At 51.6% G+C, this 25,352-nt stretch overlaps 1 protein-coding gene across 2 annotated transcripts; it reads left to right on the forward strand.

Annotated features, from left to right (window-relative positions):
- The first annotated feature begins 14,991 nt into the window (after window positions 1–14,991).
- HEMGN (hemogen) lies at window positions 14,992–24,677 on the forward strand. 2 transcript variants are annotated; one of them, XM_048849755.2, is made up of 4 exons: window positions 14,992–15,233; window positions 19,345–19,435; window positions 22,132–22,385; window positions 24,470–24,677. In XM_048849755.2, exons 1-4 carry the CDS (start codon window positions 15,152–15,154, stop codon window positions 24,577–24,579), a joined length of 537 nt encoding a protein of 178 aa, XP_048705712.2. In that variant the 5' UTR covers window positions 14,992–15,151; the 3' UTR covers window positions 24,580–24,677. The 2 variants fall into 2 exon arrangements, with proteins under 2 accessions (XP_048705712.2, XP_048705713.2); XM_048849756.2 differs by having other exon boundaries at window positions 14,996–15,233; window positions 19,345–19,423.
- Window positions 24,678–25,352: the final 675 nt, after the last annotated feature.

The raw sequence follows: 25,352 nt of genomic DNA on the forward strand, positions 1-25,352 counted from the left end.
ATTCTTGTTCCGTGGAATGCAGTACAGTTCTGCAGTGTGTCAAAGACAGAGGAATGCTAGTAAGGGTGTAATAGGAGAATTTGGCCTTAAGTGGGCTTTTTTCCTTTTGCTAGGGGCCACCCCCATTGGTGGAAATTATATATAGTAACAATGCTTTGTAGGTAATAATTAAAGCACCTTTCAGCCAAGGATCTCAAACTGCTTTACAAACTTCAGTCGACCCTTATGACACCCCAGGAGGTAGGTATCACCATTCGACAGCTGGTGACAAGGAGAGGGCGATTGACAAGCACCAAGTAGCACATCAAGTCAGCAGGAGAGCCAGGAACAAAGGCCATAACCCCCTGATTCCCTGTCCTCTGCTCAAAGCATGAGGCAACACAGCATTCCCAAAGTGAAACAACTCTCCCACAGCCGCTTGTGCACTGAAGTGTTCCTGCAATCACTCTTGCTTGCTGCTGAGAGGTTGCAGAATAAAATGATCCATTTACAATAGCGATGGGCCCAAGCATCAAATTTCACCTTGAGTCAGTGTTGAGATTTGAATGCTCCTGGGTGTAGGGGGTTTGAATTTGGGGCTTTGGCTGTGGCCTGTCTTTAATTGAACACCACTCAGAATGAAAACACACACACTCTCTCCCTCCTGTACCTACTGGTCTCACTACACTTTCTGCATCACTTTCCCCTCTCCCTCCCAATTGCGGGTGCTCGGACCTCAATCTGTACCCAGAGCAAAATAAACCCATGTCACAAGGCTGCGATGTCATTCTAAACTGCTATGTGGCTGTCACTGCACGAGAGGCCTGGCCAAGAGCTCCCTGCAACCAACGGAAAGGCTTGCGTTGCCCTCCATGGGGTTTGCACCATGGGAAAGGTCAGAGGACAGCCGTAGGGCAGTGGTATGTTATTTATTGTCTATATTACCTGAGCGCCTAGGAGCCCCACTCCTGGAGCAGCGCAGAGCAACGTGCCATGTGCTGTGCAAAGACAGGCTCTGCCTCAAAGAGCTGACAGTGTAAGAATAAGACAAGCCAATGGATGCCTACAGCCAGCCCAGTGGGGAGCACAAGGAGACAGTAGTGGCCAGTATGATGGGCCATGGTCTCAGCACAGCTGCAAGCAGCCTAGGACGGCTAAGACTATAGTTAGGCCCCAATGCGGTGCTGCCCCATCAAAGGCTCCCTGGTGTGAACTGTGGGTTCAGGTTCCTGGCGTAAAAGCCTTCACGCTACCTATGGCAGAGCTCCCTAGGCAGACCCAGGAAGGGCCGGCGTGCTGGCTGTAGGGGTGTTGTCGGACAGGCTCGAGTCTTTTCTTTCAGGGGATCCTATTACAGCTTTGAAAGCACAAGGGGTGACTCCAACCCATCAGTTAGCTCCTGAACTGCAAGGGACTGTGCCAGCCAAAAGCAAATGGGGCAGCAGAGAGGGAGGGAGAGGGGTGATGAGTCCTCTTGGAGACTGCCAGGAAGACTCCATGTTGTATCTGCTGACAAACCCCCCAGCCTGGGGGAGTGGGGCCTACAGTCAGGGAGAAGGGGGAACTTCTTCCCACAGACTCTGGTGGTCTGCTGGGCAGGGGCGGAGAGGGACTTCTGCTCACCTTGACTCCGTGTGTGTGGAACAACCAGTGCCCCAGTGGGGTGGAGGATCAAGACCCTGGCCCTAGAGAAGCTGAGGGTTAGGCCACCAGCGTCCCCAAGCCCTGATCTCTGGAGTGGTGGGGTGGAGAAAAGAATTGGGCTATGGGGGAGGTTTGAAGAAGTGCCCTGGCCTGACACTTTTGCTGTTGAAAGCCGTACATGGCTGAGCACTGCTTCACAGGGAGGCAGCCCAGCCTTAGTTCTCCCTTTGGGCCGAAGGCTGGCTGCTGGTCATACATCCAGGGTGTGGGGAAGCTCAACCCCCACTTGTTGGGGCAGCCAACTCTGGGGGTGAGGAGAGGAGAGGGACACCACACACACCCTAGAACTAGATGGGCGTGGGAGGATCAGGTCTCAAGTTTACACCCAAAAGTTCTGGGATCCCAAGGGGCATGTGAGAGTGTAACACTGACACACCCCAGTCATCGGCAGGTGGGACTGAACCTGGGGTCTCTGGAGCTTAGTGCATGACCCTCTACACCATGAGCTGAGCTAACTGTTAGCTAAGGCTGTAGCTGACTCATTAATTGCTCCGTAACTGGTCTCGGTGCCACTAGATGGGACAGAACCCCACACCCAGGAGGTGTGTTGTGTGAGCACCAGCCCCTCAGCTCTAAAGAGAGCAATGACACACGATGGTTGTCAGGTGATGCTGTACGGCTGAAGACTGCCTGCTGGCTCGCTAGCAGAATGCTTGTTATACACACAGGTGAAATGTGAGCTAATGGCAGATGCGCCATTCAGGGACTAACCCTATCCAGGCAAGAGGACCGTGGGGTCCCTAAGGATGCCTGCCCAGCACCTAGTTACACTGATTTCTGTGTGCCAGACATGGCACTTTGCTGCACTAGCCAGGACAAACCTTACTGAATTCAGGTAAAACTGATTGAATTAAGTTTAAGTAGCTTAGGCGTTCAGTGTAATCAAAATGTGAATGGTTGTGTGCTGGTGTGGGATCGTATGGAACATCTGTGGGGGGAGACATGGCCAACGTAACCCTTGGGAAGTGCTATGAGCTGCAAGGAACAGCTGAACCACTGTGAAGGTTTAAAGTTCAGTGAGCGTCCCAGGATGTGGCTAGGGGGAGGTGTGTGCAAATGTAACTCCTCCAGGTATCCAAGAATGCTGCCTTCTGCCGCTTCGCCCTGAGGATGGGCCCTTTTGTCCTGTTCCATGAGGACAGAGCAGTGGCCCTGGTGGTATAAAGAAGTGACTCACAGATTCATGGAGTATGTGTTCTGAGCCAAGATGGTTATGAACCTGTAACCACAGGAGACCCCTGGGTGGGGTTTGAAGGCCTTTCTCGGGCCAGAGCCCTTGCTGGCATTGGGGTGATCATTGGTGAGCACATTAGCAGGTGTGTAGGTTCTTTTATTGTGCGTAACATGTTTTCTCTAGAATACTTTCACCCTATGACTAAATGTGCTTGCTTAGGCAGAGCCGTTTGGTGCCTTAGCACTGTGGCAGTTACGCGGGGGAGGAGGCAAAGCAGGCCGGCTTAGGCTATCTGGCTTGCTGGTCACTCACAGTGCAGGCAGGGAGCTGTGCAGCCTGGAATTACCTGGGTGAGGAGGAAGAGAGAGACAGATCTCCACCCAAGAGAGAACAGCTGAGAAGCCTGATGCCTAGTGTAGGTGCCCTTGCCAGACTGCAGGGGGGAATACAGGTGCAGTTGCCCTGAACTGTGACAATTCACACCCTGAGCTGGCAAAGCAGGGCTAGATTAAGGCAATCTGGGCCCTAAACACCATGCCAGTGTCTTCCCTGCCCCCCCACCCACACACCCAGGCTCTACCTCTTTAGCCCTACTCCATGCCTAGTCCTGGTGAAGAGAAAATAGATAAGGAAGTGTTGTTTACTACTTCTCATAACACAAGAACTAGGGGTTGGTTACCCAATGAAATTAATAGGCAGCAGGTTTAAAACAAATAAAAGGAAGTATTTCTTCACACAACGCACAGTCACCCTGTGGAACTCCTTGCCAGAGGATGTTGTGAAGGCTAAGACCATAACAGGGTTCAAAAAAGAACTAGATAAATTCATGGAAGATCGGTCTATCGATGGCGATTAGCCAGGATGGACAGGGATGGTGTTCCTAGCCTCTGTTTGCCAGAAGTTGGGAATGGGCGACAGGGGATGGATCACTCAGTGATTACCTGATCTGTTCATTCCCTCTAGGGGACCTGGCATTGGCCTTGTCGGCAGACAGGATACTGGGCTAGATGGACCTTTGGTCTGACCCAGTAGGGCTGTTCTTATGTCCTACCACCACACCATATCCTCCTTGGTGTGAGGGTCTCATTCCCGCCCAGAGAGACAGAGGCAGTGGCATGGGGCCTCCTTCTCACCCCAGTGTGGCAGGAGGGCCACCCCAGTAGTTACCCTACCAATCAGGATGCAGCTGCTTAAGTGTGTGTGTGGGGGGGGGGCAGGAGATGCTGCTGCAGTCACAAAATCATAGAATATCAGGGTTGGAAGGGACCTCAGGAGGCCATCTAGTCCCACCCCCTGCTCAAAGCAGGACCAAGCCCCAACTAAATCATCCCAGCCAGGGCTTTGTCAAGCCAGGCCTTAAAAACCTCTAAGGAAGGAGATTTCACCACCTCCCTAGGTAACCCGTTCCAATGCTTCACCACCCTCCTAATGGAAAAGTTTTTCCCAATATCCAACCTAAACCTCCCCCACTGCAACTTGAGACCATTACTCCTCGTTCTGTCATCTGCTACCACTCAGAACAGTCTAGATCCATCCTCTTTGGAACCCCCTTTCAGGTAGTCGAAAGCAGCTATCAAATCCACCCTCATTCTTCTCTTCCATAGACTAAACAATCCCAGTTCCCTCAGCCTCTCCTCATAAGTCATGTGTTCCAGTCCCCTAATCATTTTTGTTGCCCTCCGCTGGACGCTTTCCAATTTTTCCACATCCTTCTTGTAGTGTGGGGCCCAAAACTGGACACGGTACTCCAGATGAGGCCTAACCAATGCCGAATAGAGGGGAATTATCACGTCCCTCGATCTGCTGGCAATGCTCCTATTTATAAAGCCCAAAATGCCATTAGCCTTCCTGGCAACAAGGGCACACTGTTGACTCATATTCAGCTTCTCGTCCACTGTAATCCCCAGGTCCTTTTCTGCAGAACTGCTGATGAGCCATTCGGTCCCGAGTCTGTAGCGGTGCATTGGGTTCTTCCGTCCTAAGTGCAGGACTCTGCACTTGTCCTTGTTGAACCGCATCAGATTTCCTTTGGCCCAATCCTCTAATTTGTCTAGGTCCCTCTGTATCCTATCCCTAGCCTCCAGCATATCTACCTCTCCTCCCAGTTTAGTGTCATCTGCAAACTTGCTGAGGGTGCAATCCACGCCGTCCTCCAGATCATTTATGAAGATATTGAACAAAACCGGCCCCAGGACCAACCCTTGGGGCACTCTGCTTGATACCGGCTGCCAACTAGACATGGAGCCATTGATCACTACCCGTTGAGCCCGACAATCTAGCCAGCTTTCTATCCACCCTGTAGTCCATTCATCCAGCCCATACTTCTTTAACTTGCTGGCAAGAATGCTGTGGGAGACTGTATCAAAAGCTTTGCTAAAGTCAAGGAATAACACATCCACTGCTTTCCCCTCATCCACAGAGGCAGTTATCTCGTCATAGAAGGCAATTAGATTAGTCAGGCATGACTTGCCCTTGGTGAATCCATGCTGACTGTTCCTGATCACCTTCCTCTCCTCTCAGTGCTTCAAAATTGATTCCTTGAGGAGCTGCTCCATGATTTTTCCAGGGTCTGAGGTGAGGCTGACTGGCCTGTGGTTCCCCGGATCCTCCTTCGTCCCTCCATCATCCTCTCCTGCCTCCCAGCGACTCTTGTTGGGTGGCTGGGCCCCCAAGTCGGTGGAGGGGCATGCTATTGGACTCTTGCAGCTAGTCAAAGGCTCAGGGGTGGAAAGGTTTTTATCGCCTGGGTTTGCAATGTCATCCGGTAACATTTTGCGGAGCCAAGGCTCGTTTATCATGCTTCCGCAGGCTGCAGGAGAACGAGCACATCCCCCCATGCACGAAAAGGAAGCCCAGGCAGGCCCGAATACGAGCCTCTCGGTTACTCAGCAGTTTTCCAACACAGACTATTCCAGAGCCTTCAGTCACACCTCAGCTGCTGGCCAGCACAGCCAGCCCCGCAAACTGTTGAACGCGATTATTCTGACAGGAACCCACAGATACCGCTTCTCCGTATACCGTCCTGTATGTGGGGCCCCGAGGCAGAGCTTCCCTACTGCTACATTTTCAGCAGGGCTGCTTTAGACTAGAATACCACCACCGCTGCTGTGTCGGCCCTCAGAAGGTATTGGGCCACCTAACTCCCATCGAAATAAATAGGCGTTGGGCACCTCAGTGCCCGTCAGGATTGGGGCTGAGGGCTTGCATGACCCCACTGCAAGGAAGAGGCCTGAGCCTGCACCCATTGCAGCCAATGTTGACTAATGTCGGGGGCTTTGGACCAGGCCCCTGTGACTAGGGCAATGGCCAGGAAGCATCATGCTTGACTCAGGGTTAGGGGAACAGAGAAATCCCTCGTGTGTGTCGTGTGATCTCCCTGTCTTTCACTTGGGACCCCCCATCAGGCCCACGTGCCATTCATCTTCCCTTGCTGGTGCCATTTGGGATGGGTCTCCTTGGGTGCATGCTGCACACACCTGCCCTTCTGTTCCTACTGTGCCAGCTAGTTCCTAGGCATGTCTGTGACAGGCCTCATCAGGGCACTCGCAGTGCCCGGGGCTCCTCGGGCATTGGTTCTCACCTCTAGCCAACAGGGTGCCCCTTTTCTTCCGTGCACCCCCCCTGAAGCAACACAAAGGGGCTAGATGTGAGGCACTGGGGAATCCCTGGTGCACAGACATCCTCTTGAAACACCTGGGGATTCCTGCCCTCTTTTCCAGATTTCATATCACCCTAAAACCAGACACAGACCCTGTGAAACAAGACCCAGCCCTCACCCCCACATCCCTCCAGCTGACCCTGCGCCCTGCTCCCGGCCCTCCGCTCCCCAACCCTGTACCTAGGGCTTGGGTCCCGGCCACTGCTCCCAAGCCTGCTCCTGGGGCCCCGCACCCGGCCCTGCATGTGGGGTCCCGGCTGCCAGCCTCTGCCCAGGGTTCCACTCCTGGCTCCACACCCGCCCCCGGCTGTGGCCACAGCCCCAGCCCCCTGACCTCTGTCTGGGTCCCCCCATCCCAGAGACACGGCCCTACTCCCAGCCTCCGCTTGGGGGCAGGGGGGCGCGGACAGGGTAAAGGTGCCGCCTTTGAGCACACCCAAGGCTAAAAATGTTCCATTGCCACTGCACTTGGGCACCCACCCTGGAGGGGGCGGAGAAGAGGTACGCTGTCCCTGCAAAGGGGTCTGAGCTTCTGTCCCCTCACCCCCCCTTTCAATTTCCTCATCTCACAGGCAGCCATGGAGTGAGCCTGATAACACCATGCATGCTCCACCCCGGTGGACAAAGAAGGCAAGCAACTGGAGTTTTATCGCCCACCACTGACACAATGATTCAGAACTCCTCAGTTCTTCCATCAGCAGCCCTATGAGCCTCTCACAAATAACAGAAAACACAACGGCCCCCTTCTCTAGGTTCATCTCCACAGCCTTTAGCATCTCATACTCAGTCTTCGCAGAAGTGATATCTCTGAGTGCATCTAGAGAGCCACCAACCACCTTGCCTCATGCCACACGCCCATCTCACCCCCTTCAGGGGGCACCTAGCACTCTTCTTACCAGTTTGGAGTGCAGTGATGGGCAAGTGGGTCCTGGATGTCATTCAACATGGCCCTACGATCGAGTTCACAATGCTACCTCACTCATGTCCCCTGGCCACACCTCAGGGACCACTCTCAGGGCAGCGTCCTTGTGATGTTGCACTCCATATGATTTTATGAAAATATGCTAATCATAGAAACATAGAATATCAGGGTTGGACCTCAGGAGGTCATCTAGTCCAACCCCCTGCTCAAAGCAGGACCAAGCCCCAATTAAATCATCCCAGCCAGGGCTTTGTCAAGCCTGACCTTAAAAACCTCTAAGGAAGGAGATTCCACCACCTCCCTAGGTAACCCGTTCCAATGCTTCACCACCCTCTTAGTGGAAAAGTTTTTCCCAATATCCAACCTAAACCTCCCCCACTGCAACTTGAGACCATTACTCCTCGTTCTGTCATCTGCTACCACTGAGAACAGTCTAGATCCATCCTCTTTGGAACCCCCCTTCAGGTAGTTGAAAGCAGCTATCAAATCCCCCTTCATTCTTCTCTTCCGCAGACTAAACAATCCCAGTTCCCTCAGCCTCTCCTCATAAGTCATGTGTTCCAGTCCCCTAATCATTTTTGTTGTCCTCCGCTGATGCTTTCCAGTTTTTCCACATCCTTCTTGTAGTGTGGGGCCCAAAACTGGACACAGTACTCCAGATGAGGCCTCACCGATGCCGAATAGAAGGGAATGATCATGTCCCTCGATCTGCTGGCAATGCCCCTACTTATACAGCCCAAAATGCCGTTAGACTTCTTGGCAACAAGGGCACACTGTTGACTCATATCCAGCTTCTCATCCACTGTAACCCTTAGGTCCTTTTTCTGCAGAACTGCTGACGAGCCATTCGGTCCCGAGTCTGTAGCGGTGCATGGGATTCTTCCTTCCTAAATGCAGGACTCTGCACTTGTCCTTGTTGAACCTCATCAGATTTCTTTTGGCCCATTCCTCTAATTTGCCCAGGTCCCTCTGTATCTATCCCTACCCTCCAACGAACCTCTCTCTCCTCCCAGTTTAGTGTCATCTGCAAACTTGCTGAGGATGCAATCCACGGCATTCTCCAAATCATTAATAAGATATTGAACAAAACCAGCCCCAGGACCGACCCTTGGGGCACTTCACTTGATACCGGCTCCCAACTAGACATGGAACCATTGATCACTACCCGTTGAGCTCGATGATCTAATGAGTGTGAATATAATGTAACTGGAATATGCTTCATGCAAAAGATCTCTTGTAAGGTATCATTACAAAGCTTATAATCTATTGAGTGTGGTCATCCAATTTGTATGAATGTATTGTTCTTGTATCTGAAAATAGAAATATGAAATATAACTCTGAGGTCCTATTGTAATTATGCAAAGTGTGGGCCATTAATGGTGATTTGGAATCTTAGTGACTCTCATTAACCAGGACAATTGACTGTTAAATGGCTCTGTTTAGTTGCAAGTCTTTCTGTGAGTCAGGCTGGGAAGAATGAAGGCTTGGGGTCTCATAGGACATGTGACCATGTCACCTGGTACTGGAATCCATCTTAAATCTGATGCTTTTCCATTTAGAAGGAGGGGTGGTGACCTAGAGAGACAAAAGATTCCCGCCTTGTGCCAAAGCTCTTAAAGGGGGTGGAACAGAACAAATGAGGCTGCAGTCATGAGAAATCCCCTAACTACCACCTGAGCTAACAAGAACTGTACCAGGGGAAATGATTGGGCCCAGACTAGAAAGGAGCCTAGTCTGCGAAAGAAGCTTATTGGAACATCTCTGAGGGTGAGATTTTATCTGTATTCAGTTTTCTACTGTATTAGGCTTGGACTTGCGGGTTTTTGTTTTATTTTGCTTGGTAACTTACTTTGTTCTGTCCGTTATTACTTGGAGCCACTTAAATCCTACCTTTTATATTTAATAAAAACACTTTTTGCTTATTAATTAATCCACAGTAAGTAATTAATATGTGGGGGAGCAAACAGCTGTGCATATCTCTCTATCAGTGTTATAGAGGGCCGACAATTTATGAGTTTACCCTGTATAAGCTTTATACAGAGTAAAATGGATTTATTTAGGGTTTGATCCCATTGGGAGCTGGGTATCTGGGTGCTAGAGACAGGAGCACTTCTTAAGCTGTTTTCAGTTAAGTCTGCAGCTTTGGGGGACATGGTTCAGACCTGGGTCTGTGTTTGCAGCAGGCTAGGGTGTCTGGCTCAACAAGGCAGGGTTCCGGAGTCCCAAGCTGGCATAAAAAACGGGCTCAGAGGTAGTCCCAGAACATCAGGTGGCAGTCCCAAGGGGGTTTCTGTGACCCAACCCATCACAGTCCTCACCTTAGAAGTGGACTCCCTGCTGCAAAGCTGAGTGATAGAACCTGCTCCTACAACCTATCAGGGTGCAGGGTTCTATTCCAGCTAGTTCCCAAAAAGAAGGGTGGGTGGAGACCGATCTTAGACCTCAGTCATCTCAACCACTTCATATGCAAGCCAAAGTTTAGTATGGTCGCCCTAGCAACTGTCATAACTTTGCTTGAAAAAAGGCATGTGGTTTAGAATCATAGAATATCAGGGTTGGAAGGGACCCCAGAAGGTCATCTAGTCCAACCCCCTGCTCAAAGCAGGACCAATTCCCAGTTAAATCATCCCAGCCAGGGCTTTGTCAAGCCTGACCTTAAAAACCTCTAAGGAAGGAGATTCTACCACCTCCCTAGGTAACGCATTCCAGTGTTTCACCACCCTCTTAGTGAAAAAGTTTTTCCTAATATCCAATCTAAACCTCCCCCACTGCAGCTTGAGACCATTACTCCTCGTTCTGTCATCTGATACCATTGAGAACAGTCTAGAGCCATCCTCTTTGGAACCCCCTTTCAGGTAGTTGAAAGCAGCTATCAAATCCCCCCTCATTCTTCTCTTCTGCAGACTAAACAATCCCAGCTCCCTCAGCCTCTCCTCATAAGTCATGTGTTCTAGACCCCTAATCATTTTTGTTGCCCTTTGCTGGACTCTCTCCAATTTATCCACATCCTTCTTGTAGTGTGGGGCCCAAAACTGGACACAGTACTCCAGATGAGGCCTCACCAATGTCGAATAGAGGGGAACGATCACGTCCCTCGATCTGCTCGCTATGCCCCTACTTATACATCCCAAAATGCCATTGGCCTTCTTGGCAACAAGGGCACACTGCTGACTCATATCCAGCTTCTCGTCCACTGTCACCCCTAGGTCCTTTTCCGCAGAACTGCTGCCTAGCCATTCGGCCCCTAGTCTGTAGCGGTGCATTGGGTTCTTCCGTCCTAAGTGCAGGACCCTGCACTTATCCTTATTGAACCTCATCAGATTTCTTTTGGCCCAATCCTCCAATTTGTCTAGGTCCTTCTGTATCCTATCCCTCCCCTCCAGCATTTCTACCACTCCTCCCAGTTTAGTATCATCCGCAAATTTGCTGAGAGTGCAATCTACACCATCCTCCAGATCATTTATGAAGATATTGAACAAAACCGGCCCCAGGACCGACCCCTGGGGCACTCCACTTGACACCGGCTGCCAACTAGACTTGGAGCCATTGATCACTACCCGTTGAGCCCGACAATCTAGCTAGCTTTCTACCCACCTTATAGTGCATTCATCCAGCCCATACTTCCTTAACTTGCTGACAAGAATACTGTGGGAGACCGTGTCAAAAGCTTTGCTAAAGTCAAGAAACAATACATCCACTGCTTTCCCTTCATCCACAGAACCAGTAATCTCATCATAAAAGGCGATTAGATTAGTCAGGCATGACCTTCCCTTGGTGAATCCATGCGGGCTGTTCCTGATCACTTTCCTCTCATGCAAGTGCTTCAGGATTGATTCTTTGAGGACCTGCTCCATGATTTTTCCAGGGACTGAGGTGAGGCTGACTGGCCTGTAGTTCCCAGGATCCTCCTTCTTCCCTTTTTTAAAGATTGGCACTACATTAGCCTTTTTCCAGTCATCCGGGACTTCCCCCGTTCGCCACGAGTTTTCAAAGATAATGGCCAATGGCTCTGCAATCACAGCCGCCAATTCCTTCAGCACTCTCGGATGCAACTCGTCCGGCCCCATGGACTTGTGCACGTCCAGCTTTTCTAAATAGTCCCTAACCATCTCTATCTCCACAGAGGGCTGGCCATCTCTTCCCCATTTTGTGATGCCCAGCGCAGCAGTCTGGGAGCTGACCTTGTTAGTGAAAACAGAGGCAAAAAAAGCATTGAGTACATTAGCTTTTTCCACATCCTCTGTCACTAGGTTGCCTCCCTCATTCAGTAAGGGGCCCACACTTTCCTTGGCTTTCTTCTTGTTGCCAACATACCTGAAGAAACCCTTCTTGTTACTCTTGACATCTCTTGCTAGCTGCAGCTCCAGGTGTGATTTGGCCCTCCTGATATCATTCCTACATGCCCGAGCAATATTTTTATACTCTTCCCTGGTCATATGTCCAACCTTCCACTTCTTGTAAGCTTCTTTTTTATGTTTAAGATCCGCTAGGATTTCACCATTAAGCCAAGCTGGTCGCCTGCCATATTTACTATTCTTTCGACTCATCGGGATGGTTTGTCCCTGTAACCTCAACAGGGATTCCTTGAAATACAGCCAGCTCTCCTGGACTCCTTTCCCCTTCAAGTTAGTCCCCCAGGGGATCCTGGCCATCCGTTCCCTGAGGGAGTCGAAGTCTGCTTTCCTGAAGTCCAGGGTCCGTATCCTGCTGCTTACCTTTCTTCCCTGCGTCAGGATCCTGAACTCAACCAACTCATGGTCACTGCCTCCCAGATTCCCATCCACTTTTGCTTCCCCCACTAATTCTACCCGGTTTGTGAGCAGCAGGTCAAGAAAAGCGCCCCCCCTAGTTGGCTCCTCTAGCACTTGCACCAGGAAATTGTCCCCTACGCTTTCCAAAAACTTCCTGGATTGTCTATGCACCGCTGTATTGCTCTCCCAGCAGATATCAGGAAAATTAAAGTCACCCATGAGAATCAGGGCATGCGATCTAGTAGCTTCCGTGAGCTGCCGGAGGAAAGCCTCATCTACCTCATCCCCCTGGTCCGGTGGTCTATAGCAGACTCCCACCACTACATCACTCTTGTTGCTCACACTTCTAAACTTAATCCAGAGACACTCAGGTTTTTCTACAGTTTCGTACCGGAGCTCTGAGCAGTCATACTGCTCCCTTACATACAGTGCTACTCCTCCACCTTTTCTGCCCTGCCTGTCCTTCCTGAACAGTTTATAACCATCCATGACAGTACTCCAGTTATGTGAGTTATCCCACCAAGTCTCTGTTATTCCAATCACGTCATAGTTCCTTGACATCACCAGGACCTCCAGTTCTCCCTGCTTGTTTCCAAGGCTTTGTGCATTCGTATATAAGCACTTGGGATAACCTGTTGATCGCCCCTCATTCCCAGTATGAGGCAGGAGCCCTCCCCTCACAGACATTCCTGCCTGTGCTTCCTCCCGGTATCCCGCTTTCCCACTTACCTCAGGGCTTTGGTCTCCTTCCCCCGGTGAACCTAGTTTAAAGCCCTCCTCACTAGGTTAGCCAGCCTGCTGGCAAAGATGCTCTTCCCTCTCTTCGTAAGATGGAGCCCGTCTCTGGCCAGCACTCCTCCTTCATGGAACACCATCCCATGGTCAAAGAATCCAAAGCCTTCTCTCCGACACCACCTGCATAGCCATTCGTTGACTTCGACGATTCGACGGTCCCTACCCAGGCCTTTTCCTTCCACAGGAAGGATGGACAAGAACACCACTTGCGCCTCCAACTCCTTTATCCTTCTTCCCAGAGCCACGTAGTCCGCAGTGATCCGCTCAAGGTCATTCTTGGCAGTATCATTGGTGCCCACGTGGAGAAGCAGGAAGGGGTAGCGATCCGAGGGCTTGATGAGTCTCGGCAGTCTCTCCGTCACATCACGAATCCTAGCCCCTGGCAAGCAGCAGACTTCTCGGTTTTCCCGGTCAGGGCGGCAGATAGATGACTCAGTCCCCCGGAGGAGAGAGTCCCCGACCACCACCACCCGCCTTCTCCTCTTGGGAGTGGTGGTCGTGGAACCCCCAACCTCAGGACATCACATCTCATGCCTTCCAACCAGCGGAGTCTCCTTCTGCTTTCTCGCCCCAGACATATCATTTGGTCCACTCTCCGCAACGGTACCTGTGGAGAGAACATGAAAGCGGTTTACAGCTCTTGATGTGCAGGATGCATACTTTCACATGGATATCCAGACTATCCACAGGCATTTGAGCTTCATGGCAGAAACTCAACACTTCCAATACATGGTTCTACCTTTCGGCTTCACCGCTGCTCCACGGGTCTTCACCAAAGTTCCCTCGGTAGTGGTGGCCTACCTTCAGCACCAAGGGGTCCTTATATTCCCTTATCGCAGCAACTGGCTGATAGCAGCATGATTCAAAGAGGAGGCTCAATCCTCAATCTCCAGTCAAGCTGCTCACACTCTTCGCCTCCCTAAGGATGAGCATAAACATCAGAAAATTGACTTTGGATCCCAAACAGTCCCTAGAATTCATTGGGGCCCACATCAATGTAGTCTTCGCACGGGCCTATCTACCAGAGCACAGGTTCCAGAGACCGTACAAGAACGGATGGTCTCCACCGCCAGTTCTTCTGTTCCAGCCAGGGCTTACCTTCCCCTTCTTGGCCTCACAGTGGCCTGCACATATGTTACCGCCTTTGTTCATCTTCACTTTCGTTGCCTACAACTGTGGCTCCAGAGGGCCTGTTCTCCCATGCACCATACCGTGGACTTCCTACTGACAGTTCCCCCCCCCCCCCCCCGGGTCTCTCCTCTCTCCAATGGCAGATGGACCCAGGTCAGGTCTGCACTGGGGTACCATTCCTCCCGTCCTCTGCACATGCCTAAGTGTTTTGCTGGGTTGGGGCCTTGGTATTGCAAGTAAGAGGACTAACATGATCTGATTAAGGGCAAGACTGGGAAGGACTGCTTAAAATGCAGCACCGAGGGCACAGAAGGGTGTGCACGGTGCCTGCTGAGCGGGTGTCACCAACATTCTCACAAAGCGGGCCGCGGACTGGGAGAGACACTCCACGCACAGGCTTGTGGAGAACTGACAGCTCAGAAAGCAGGAACTGCCTGGGAGGCCATGCCCAGCCACAAAAGTCTTTCCCTGGGGGCAAAGCTGGTTGTCTTTACATGCTCTACCCCGAAGATTGGAGATGCACCAGTGTCCTCTGAAAGTGAAGTTCACCCCTGTGCTGAAGGCCTATGGCCACTTATGTCCCACTTAAGACCTCAAACGAGAGCCCTCTGCCTGGGGCAATGCCTCCTTTGTGTTGGGCTTGCTGCCATTTGATGTGAGAGGCAGAAGGGCAAGTAGAAGGGACTGCTTAGTTCCCTCCCCACACCTTATTAAACAAGAGGGTCTCTACACACAACAGCATCAGCCGCTCTTAACTTCCTGTTTGAGGAGCACCAGTCGTGAAGAAGCACACTAATGTTCCTTTGCAGCAAGACGACAGGACATGAGCCCAGGCTCCCCCAGCTCTGTGACATGATAAGAAGAACAGCAGTACCAGACCAGTGGCCAGGCCAGATAAGCCATGTTGCGTGGGCGGGCTGTGTTTTTCTCTAACTACTCCTTTTGCAGTATGTAGCCTAACTCCTGAGGCCCTTACTGCACAGCTAAGCTGCTTTTTAGTTAAAACCCAGAACCCCAGCAACAAACAGCAAAGAAAAATGGAGGGCTTAGAAAAGGACCATCCTTACTCGGAATCTTCCCAGCAGCCTCCACCAGCCAGAGAGGAACACACTGAGCCAGGTAACATTACCAAGTTAATGTCATGAGTGGTGGAACGGGAGCTTGTTATAGTCTAATGCGTCACTAGATTTCTTAGCAGAAAGGAGATAAAATTGCATACTAATAGCATACCAAAAAAGATTTAAATGATCAAAACTATGTATGTAAGCTACAGTAGATGCTTGGTATACAGAGTATGGAAGAAACAGATGATTGCCCTGCACAAAACAACAGTCAGGTTATTTTTCTCATTGTTGCAAAGGGGACAAGCATTTGGAAATGCTTCTCAGAACGGTCAGAATCCTGTGCCATTACAAATACCCAGTAGGGCTATATAGAATTTTATGCCTCTTTGATCTGGACTTTACTGTGTGTATCAGTGTTCTTTTGTTAAAGAATATGGGCATTTTGCATCAGGTTTCTGTCCTGTGAGTGAGATGGTTAATGCAAAGCACTGCCATGTGCTGTGAAACCCATCTAAGTTATTGCTTTTACCTGCACACAGGTCTTGGAATCAGGTGTGTAGTGAAACCTCTGCAGGGGGAGGGTTTGCAAGCATGCAGCTGAAATCAGAGATACCAGGGTATTTTAAGCAACAAGACATTTTGCCATTCCAGTTTAAACAGGCCTCTCACAAGCAATAGGGGGACTTCATACACCAGACTTCAAATGCCAACATCTGGGGACTGTGGATAATAGAATGCATGCAAACCCTCGTCAGTCTGCTTATCAGCCGTTCAGTCCTCTCTTAGAGCAACAAAAGATGGGCTGGAGGTCTTGGACTGATTAGTCAAAAACAACTTGCTTAGGCTGGTGTGTAAAGGTGGCACAGGTTTTATTACACTTAGCCTAGAATATTTTTCTCAGTTTGTTTCTCAGCAAGTTTTGACAGTCTCTTAGCTCGCAAAAAGAAATAAGGAATTGATCTCGGTTACACATGCAAAGTATAACATGCATCACCAGCTAAATGCATCCTGGTTTAATAACCATCAGTGAATTCATCCCGTCAGCCCTGCGAGCGTCCTTCTACCATTCGACATAACCAGTCTTCTCAGCAAATCTCCTGCTGCTTTACTATTTGGCAGACAACAGGTTATCCACTGATCACTGAAAGCCATGGCATGTCCCTAAAGTAATTCCTTTGGAGGGGCATTGTTATTAGGGATTGTCAATATGGCATTTTATACATTTAGAAGGGGATATTTCACAACGTTCATGTGCTGAGAATTAACGGCAGCCTCTGCCCTTGTATACGACGATCAGGCTACGGCACACACCCCTTACTACATATTGTCCTCTTTCTATTACACATTTTGAATCACATTGTGATCTCCCACCCCTTCCGTATCGTCTGTTTGGATTGTGAGCTTCTCATGGATGGGGACTGTCTCTTACTGGGTCTCTCTGGGGCCCAGCATGAGGAGGCATTCAGGCATTACTGTAGTAATGGTAATTCTGGACCCTGGTGCTCAGCTCAGGGTGGGATCCAAAGCACGTGAAAGCAGCATTCCCAGAGTTAATTTCCCATTATTCCCTCCTGTTCAGAGATACTGATCCAGAGAAGGCTATTCTTGGCTTAGCACACCAGCTGGGCAGTCAAGAGATGCTGGCTCTATTCCCAGAATAGTCAGATTCCTTGTGACCAAGTCACTTTGCCTCAGTTTCTCCATTTGGTGATAACAGCCCTTCTTGGTTCTCCCAGGGCTTGTTTGGGAAGCTTAATGCATTAATGTGCTTTGAGGCTGTTGGCTGGAAGGTGTAATTATTTAGAACAGTTGTCTGTCTTTAGTTTAGTGTGTATTCAGGAATGCTATTGTGTAGGTCTGTTTGAAATTATGAAAGTCACAACTCATTTATTCTTTTAAAATGTATATTGCATGCCTCATTCCTTACTCCTGACTTCACACCGTCCCTTGCTAGAGATGCATTTTTTCCTGCCTGCATGGCACATCTGCTGCTCTGAGTCTCAGCAAAGGAGTATGCTAGCAGCTCTGCCATGAGCCTTGTTTGTGTTGCACTCGCAGATGAGGCATAGGGAGGGAGAATCAAGGCATGTACATTCGGACCAAGTTACCACAACTTGGTGACTCGGTGTTCCTAGTGGGCAGATGTCCGTACCACAAGGATAACTTTGGGGCTGGGGGTTAGGAGATTGGGGTGGAAATCCTGGCCCCAGTGAAGTCAATAGGAGTTTTGCCATGGACAGCAGGCATTAGGGTTTCAGCCCTGAATTCTGTCCCCAGATCTACCACTGGCCAGCCATGTGACACTGGGCAAGTCACTGAGCCCAAAACCACTAGACCACAGGGGCAGTGAGGAGTAACTCATGAATGGGTGATGTGCCCGGCCCTGTGCCCACTGGAGCCTTTCACACAGGGTTTAACTGGGGTCTTGTGCTGGGCCCTGCACAGTGGGGAATTGTGTCCTCCTTTCTGCAAACAGCCTTCAGCCCATGGAGTCACTCTGGGTGCATCTACAGTGCAATCAGACCCTGCAGCTGGCCCGTGCCAGCTGACTCAGGCTGGCTTGGGCTGCGGGCTGTTTCATCGTGGTGTAGACATTCAGGTTCAGGCTGCAGCCGGAGCTCTGAGACGGTCCCATCTTGCAGGGTCCTAGAACCCAGACTCCAGACCAAACCTAAACATCACAATGACATAGCCCCTTTGCTTGAGCCAGCTGGCATGGGCCAGCCAGTGCAGGTGTCTAATCGCAGTGCAGACATACCCTGTGTCTGTCATTATTCCCTGCAGTGAGTGCTCAGCCCTGTCGGACAGAAATGTTCCTGTTCCCTGACTGGCTGAAACTCATTAGGCCTCAGTCCTGCCAGGTGCCAAGCACTCCGGCCCCGTGCCAACAAAGCCCAGGAACTCACTCCTGACTGAGCCTCTCCCTGCCCCCATCAGGACTGCTCGCCCACTGAGCATTCTGAGTGCGTTCCCGTACTGCCAGATCCGGGCCAGGGTGCATCGCCTCTCGCAGGATCTGGCCCTTCCACAGGAGAGGAGCTGTGAGAAGAGCCACGTGTGAGCACCTACTGCAGATTGTCAGATAGGGATCCCTGACTCCTCTCACTAGTAGATCTCAAAGAACTTTGTAGAGGAGGTCAGCGTCATTACTGACAGGAAGTAAGAATGGCCACACTGGGTCAGACCAAAGGTCCATCTAGCCTTGGATCCTGTTTTCCGACAGTGGCCAGTGCCAGGTGCCCCAAAGGGAATGAACAGAACAGGCAATCAGCTAGTGATCCATCCTCTGTCGTCTACTCCCAGCTTTGGCAGCCAGAGGCTAGGGACACCCAGAGCATGGGATTACATCCCTGACCACCTGGCTAATAGCCACCGATGGACCTACCCTCCACGAACTTCTCATTCTTTTTTGAATGCAGTTCAAAGAGACTTCCCCAGGGTCATCCAGCAGCCAGTTGCAGAGCTGGGATTAGAATGCAGGTCTGATGAGTCCCAGGCCACCAGTGTGTATCCACTAGGCCACAATGAATACTCCGTGTAGGTAGAACAGGGTAAACCTTGGGATTCATGAATACCTGGCAGTTCTCCAAGTACAGATGAGCAATACATACATGAGCCTTCAAATAGCAGCAAATTCAACTCAGAGGGAGGTAACGCCACATGTCCAGGCCCACTCAGAGCCAAGGGAGCCAAGGGTGAGACTAACTAACAGACAAGGGAAGGGAGAGACCGAATGTCACCCTGCCAATCCAATGGGCTTTGGGTTAACAGCCTGCAGGCTTTCCAACTAGCTGCTATGCAATGATTTAATGGGAGACAATGTTCTGGATGCAGGACCCACTGCTGCCAGGTGGGAGCTATTGTCCAAGAAGCTGGGCATGTCCAGTCCATCCCCAAAGCCCATCTGCTTTCATTAAGGTGTTATTTGCAGCATGAAGGATGTGATCACTTGCCCCTTATCTGTGGCCTCTAGTGCACTTCTGTCCCGGGTGTTATTTACATGATAGCTCGCTGTCTGGCTGAGGTGACTCCCTTCCACTAGCAGGCCCCACCCCAGGGTGCTCCCACTCGACTCACCTTGCTGTGTCCCTGTCATCGCCAGGAAGACTTATCACAGGTTAGTCTTCAGTCATGGCACCACATTTACACTTGGTCTGTTCTTGTAGGGGCCATCACACGCCGCCTGAGAGACCGAGAGCTGCTGAGGAAAAGGAAAGCGGAGGCACAGGAGAAAGATACTGTCCAGTGGGTTCTGGGGTAAATTATACTTACACCCTGGGGAAATTTTATCTTAGCGACAGGGAAGCACCCCTTGTATACAGGGAATGGCCACCTGCCACACTGTGACTTGGACTATGTGCTCACATAGGGGTGGGTGGCAGAAGAACCCCTTTGCACTGTTATGGGGAGTCCCCTCTGGCAGAGCGGGAAGTGGGCAGAGCCTGGGGTCTGATCCAGCACAGCTGAGCTGGTGCTGGGTGAGAGAGATGAGCCCCCACTGAGAGCTGCAGGGCTGTAACTCTCCTCCAAGGGCTACTCGTGGGATGCCACCTACACACCACCCCGGCTCAGGGTGGGGCCCCGAAGGCCAAGTCGTCTAGCCCTGTCCCTTTGAACATGTGCAGTGGTAAGTGCAATGAACGCCGCTACGCACTACTGCCCAGGGGAGGAGCACAAGTAAAGAAAGGACCCACAGATCCAAATCTTCTGCTGGTCAAACATTCACACGTCCTGGTGAGCTCAGGGATCACTGACAGAGCACATGGGGGAAAGCCAACCCGCTGGCCAACGCAGCCATGGGGTTTTACCGAGGGTGCTGCATACAGTAGGGCTCCAGATCATGCCATACGAGCAATGGGGCTATTCTGCAGCAGGTGGCCAGGCTGGTGGACAGAAAGTAAAGGGTCTCAATACTAGTCCCAGGCTCCCTCATGCAGACATCCCCCCACCAACCCCCAAAGACAGCCCTAGTCCCCTGCCAGCCCCCAGGTAGGACTTGATACACATCAGCCTCCTCATCTACCCTCTAGCCCCCACTGACCCAGACACCCCAGCACCATCCCCACCTCCTCTGGTGCCCCAGACACCCTCCAGCCTACCCACCCCTCCACCTGCCCCCGCCTCAGAGCTTCCAAGTGGTGTGCAGCTCCATGTCCTATCTCCCACCACTGCTCCAGGCAGAGCGTGTTGACCGTAAGCTGGCACTTATTGTGATATGCAGATTGTGCATATGCAAAGTAGCTCATTAAATAATTTGCATAAATGGTCAGACATGGCACCACACAAAACTTGGCAGCTGTGGGAGACCTTGGGCAGGAAGGAGAAATTGTGATTCGGGGTGGGTGAGAGTCACGCTGCCTCTCAGGGCTGCTCCTGCTCCTTTGCTCTGGACTGGGCCATCTAGCCCTATCTCCGGTGACCACACCATCGCAGCTCACGGCACCTGCCCCTGTTTTCCCTTGCTGTGGCCCAGCAAGGGCACCCACTGTAGGCTCCCAACTTCCCAGCCATCTTTCTCCCTCCTGACCAGACTGCACAGCTCCCTGCCTACACTGGGAGAGCCCCAGCCGTCTGGCGGCCTATGCAGCCTGCTTGACTTTTCTCCTCAGAGATGGCAAACAGGGTAGTTGCCATAGTTAAGTTACTACACGGCTCTGCCTAAGCAAGCACATTTATTCTTAAGGTGAAAGCATGCCAGAGAAAACAGGAAAACAGGAAAAGAACATACACACATGCCAGTGAGCTCACCAGAGATCACCTTGACTCCAGCAAGTCCTTCAAACCCCACTGAAGGATTTTCCTGCGGTCAGAACTTCACCCCAGCTTCAACTCAGAACAAGCCCTCTCAGTCTTATGCTGTCTCAGTAGGCTAAATTCCTTCCAACTTCTCCCTAAGGACTGGGGGCCCCTTGGGACCAGAGATCTGGTCCATTTACTGGTTCAGGAAGAAGGCCCCGAGTCAGTTTAAACTCAGGATATTTAACCTGAAGTCCTTTCTTTGGCTGCTGGTCCCTGGAGAATCCAGCTTGAACCAGTATGTGTAAGCCTCTCTCCAGTTGGTGGTACTGCTCTGGAGGTGTGATTTTGCCTACTCACCTCCCATGGTTAGTTCCTGGAGGGCTGTGATTCCCCCTCCCCCATGGAATTACAGACAATCCCTGGCCCACATGGATACATAAATGTAATTCAATAAGATTTGTCCAGGATATTGCCCTGTCTCACACACTATCTCTCAGTTCACTTCTAAGATCTGAACAGCTGTTCCCAACATTCCATCATGGCTTCAGGCCCCGCTCAGAAGGGGCTAAGCCCTGGACCCACCTAGGCAGAGGCTTCAGGCAAGCCCCTGTGTCAGACTGCTGGCAAGACACTTGGCTTTAGGCGTGAGCCCCTATTACCCAGGCAAGCTCAGAATTCACCAGCTGTGTGCATCAATCCATAGGGAAGGCTGTGCCGGCCACGGTGCGTTATTTTCCCAGGCAGTGATTTCTCACCCAGAATAGCAAGTTTGCCCACTTCTAGGTTACAGAGACAAAGGGGAGAGGCACTAAGGCCCAGGCCAGGTCTAGCGACAGACTTTGGCCAGCGCGGCTCTGTGTGGCCTGCGAGGGATGCAGCTGTGCCAGCCAAAGCCCCTAGTGCTGCCAGCTATAGCAGCAGAAGTGCACTTCTGGCAGTAGAGTTTGGGGTGCGTGGGCCGGGGGAGAAGAGGAGTGGCTGGAATAAGCTGCACCAGCGCTGAGGGCTACTGGCCTAGCTGTGTCCACAGCAGGAGCTCTTTGCTCGCAGAGCACAGCAGTACAGCTACACCGACAAAGCGCTCTGCACAGGGGAACCCACCGCCCAGCTCCCACTGACAGTGCCTGGCAGCTGGGGGCTTCCCTCTCCTTTGTGCCCGCGAGGGCTGTCCCCTGGTTCATGGCGCTGTGCGAGACGCTGTACTGTTCCGACAGAGAGCGGGGAAAGAGCAAAGGGCCAAAGAGGGGCCGAGGAGCTGGAAGAAGAAGAGGCCAACAGCAGGATACAGAGCCGGAGCCTCAGCCTGAAGTGCAAGAGGAGGTGGAGAAGGAACCCCCAGAGAAAGCACAGGGATCTCCAGGGCACCATGAGGAGGAGCCCGCCTTATCTGTGGCTCAAGAGCTGTCTGGTGGGACTCAGCAGGAGGCCGTGGAGGGCCCCCCAGTTGAGGATACTCTGCATCCAGTAGGTAAGTGGTTAGAGACCCTCTGGGATCATAGATTATCAGGGTTGGAAGGGACCTGAGGAGGTCATTTAGTCCAACCCCCTGCTCAAAGCAGGTCCAATCCCTAATTTTTGCCCCAGATCCCTAAGTGGCCCCCTCAAGGATTGAACTCACAACCCTGGGGCTAGCAGGCCAATGCTCAAACCACTGAGCTCTCCCTCCCCCTTCAGATCAGAGCACTAGGTGCATCCTTTGGGAGCAGAGGAACTGTCCAGCCAGGCAATGGAGCAGTGACTCAGCAGCATCGGGTCTTTGCCTCTGGCTAGCTGCAGAGCCTCTTCCCTGCTCAAGCCTGCATTTGTACACAGCAGTGACAAAGCTGCAGCAAGCTCCTGGCATCCCGCTTGCTGAGCCAGTCTGTTCCAAATGGCAGCCCCTGGGAAGGCCCTGCTTCCCTGGCCACAAGGCGGGAGTGGAGCTGATGGCTCTGTCTAGGCCTTTGGGGAATTTCCCCACCCTTCAGGTCTCCCCAACAGGGATGTCCCAGACAGTCAGTGCAGAGCTGAGCCGAGACGGGGACTGGGCAACAAGAAGGGGATCCCGCCGAGTCCAGTCCCAAGAGGAACCCATTCATCACCAGTGCAGTCTGGAAATGGCAGGTGTGGAGATTCTGGGGCCCCAGGCTTCTCCCCATAGGTGCCCCGTGGGACAGCTACAGAGATGACAGTGTCCCTGTATTACCTGGGCCCCTTCCTGGCTCACAAGGAACTCACTGGGACTTAGGGCTGTTGATATCAGGCCCTTCATATTTATTCCACAGGGGGCTACCTGGAGATTTGAGCTGAAATTCCTAGAATAGGCTATGGGATTTGGGTGCCCATTTCCCATTGACATTGATAGAAACTGAACATCCACCTCCCCTAGGGGCTTTGAAACCATCCCCTTAGGGCCAGCGTGTCAGAGGTGCTGGGTGCCTGCTACGCCCATCAACTTCCATTGGAGCCCAGAAGCCCTGAGTGCCCAATCCTGCATCAAGATCCCATGTGCCTTCACAGGCCCCCACTGACCTCCCAGGTCTCTGTGCGGGGGCAGGAGTCCCCCCATGCAGAGCTCATTGCAGGCTGGGCCCATGCACGTAACCCTTCTATACAAAGGAGATGTCTATGTATCCAGAGGCCAGCATCTTATCTGCCACTGCTATGCAGGGTCACCCACCCACACATTTAAATATCTTGAGTCAGGCCCCCCAAATCAGTGCACATAGAAACAAAAAGGTGTCATGGGATTCACCCACCCTTGGAGCACCTCCACCAGGTTGCTCTGGGAATTAGCTAGTTCCAGATCTGATACTCCCTCCTGTTGGTTCCTTGGCCCATGGTCTCCCTCTTTCTCTGGCACACAGGACGCTGCTTCTTCAGGACTCAGTCCTCCGGTCAGGTCACTATAGTCCCCCCCTTCCAGGGTAACAAAAGATCTCCCAACAGCAGTCCTAGGGAGTCAGAGCTCCACTGCCTGGTCCATGCCACTTCCCTAGTAGCTGGCAGGAGAACCTGGGTCCATCCTGCATACCTGCAACTGTGGTCTGCCTTCCCTCAGACCCTGTTGCTCTTTTCCTGGACACCTTCCTACTTCTGATCTTGACCTTCTGGTTCCCCCAATTTCTGGGTTTGCCAGTCCAAACCCCCTCCTCCCAGGCAGTAACTGTAGATTAAACCCCATAGCCCCAAACACGCATCCCCTCTCCCAGAACAGGACTACAGACTACTTTCCCCACAGCCCCCTTTCTGCTGCCAACTTCCTGGCTTTATTAACCCGGCCCAGCTCCTCCCCCAGCAGGACTTCATCAGCAATTAGGCTTTAGCAGTCCCTGGCTTTCCTCCAGAAGCAACTTAATTGGCCTAATTTACCCCTTCAGGCTTTGTGTGTGGAGGACACCCCCTCACAAAGGGATAGGAACCTTTCTTTCTTTCTTTCTTTCTTTCTTTCTTTCTTTCTTTCTTAATAAAAGCTGAGTTTCTCAAGTGATCACATGATTCCAGCAGCTGGGGAGTTAAGGAAAATACTGTGACACTCAACATGGAAATGGCTTTGCTCTTTCTCTTTTACAGAGCATGGGGAAGTGCCAAAGTCAGAAGAAGCAGGAATATCAGAGGCTTTGAATATCCCCCTGGAAAATGACCACACAGATAATGGATACTGCCCCTCAGTTTTATTTTGATCTTTTTTTCCTTCCCATTGCTTTGGTCAAAGTCCAAGCACTGTAGAATGATTTAGATCTGCTATTCCTGTGTGAGAAATAAAAACTAAACACTTACACCATCGTCTACCATCACTGGTATTTTGCCTACCTAGGAATACTGGGGAAATCTGTTCATTCCCCTCCCCCTCCCCAGATATTATACCTCTAAAACTCAGCAGCTGCGTGCTCAGGACTATACCACAGACCTTGGGGATTCTCCTCCAGCCCCCTGCCCTGACCCGATTCCCTGTGCTGCTCTTCCCCAGCAGCCCCTACTCCCGCGGAAGGCCAGAGGTTTCCATGGCAGAGCCCATTTCTGGATTGGGCCTTGCAATGTAGACTTAGATCTCAGGCAGCACTGAGGAGCCCGTTCTTTATCCAGCTTTCCAGCTGCTGCTGAATGGGTAACTACAGCTTGGCTTCACATGACTCTCCCAGACAGATCCAGGAGATGGGAGCTGCCTGAGTTTCATCGAATGCCCCCGGCAGCTGTGGTATTCCTCTCTAGCGGTAACGAATCTTAGGCCTTTCCGAAGTCTCGTCACCTTGATCTATATTTTGTACTTTTCCTTCGTGGCCCCTCATCTGCTCCCCACAGCCCCTTCACGGACTATGAGGGTGGGAAGCTGTGTTGCACTTTCACCTTTCACTTGTCAAACTCACTCAGACACTCCCTCTTTAGCTGCTTTGCACAAACCGTGGACCTTGGACATGGCTTCCTGTGTCGACAGCGCTGGGAGCACACAGATAGG

Source organism: Caretta caretta, chromosome 5, assembly GCF_965140235.1.
Source record: "Caretta caretta isolate rCarCar2 chromosome 5, rCarCar1.hap1, whole genome shotgun sequence".
NCBI classification, from domain to species: domain Eukaryota; kingdom Metazoa; phylum Chordata; order Testudines; family Cheloniidae; genus Caretta; species Caretta caretta.

What these genes read in the sequence shown, in the direction of transcription:
- HEMGN (XM_048849755.2), top strand. Translation starts at nt 15,152, where the DNA reads ATGGAGGGCTTAGAAAAGGACCATCCTTACTCGGAATCTTCCCAGCAG. An exon ending in AGAGGAACACACTGAGCCAG is followed by an intron (nt 15,234 to 19,344) that starts GTAACATTACCA and finishes CTGTTCTTGTAG; the next exon opens with GGGCCATCACACGCCGCCTG. An exon ending in GGATACTCTGCATCCAGTAG is followed by an intron (nt 22,386 to 24,469) that starts GTAAGTGGTTAG and finishes TCTCTTTTACAG; the next exon opens with AGCATGGGGAAGTGCCAAAG.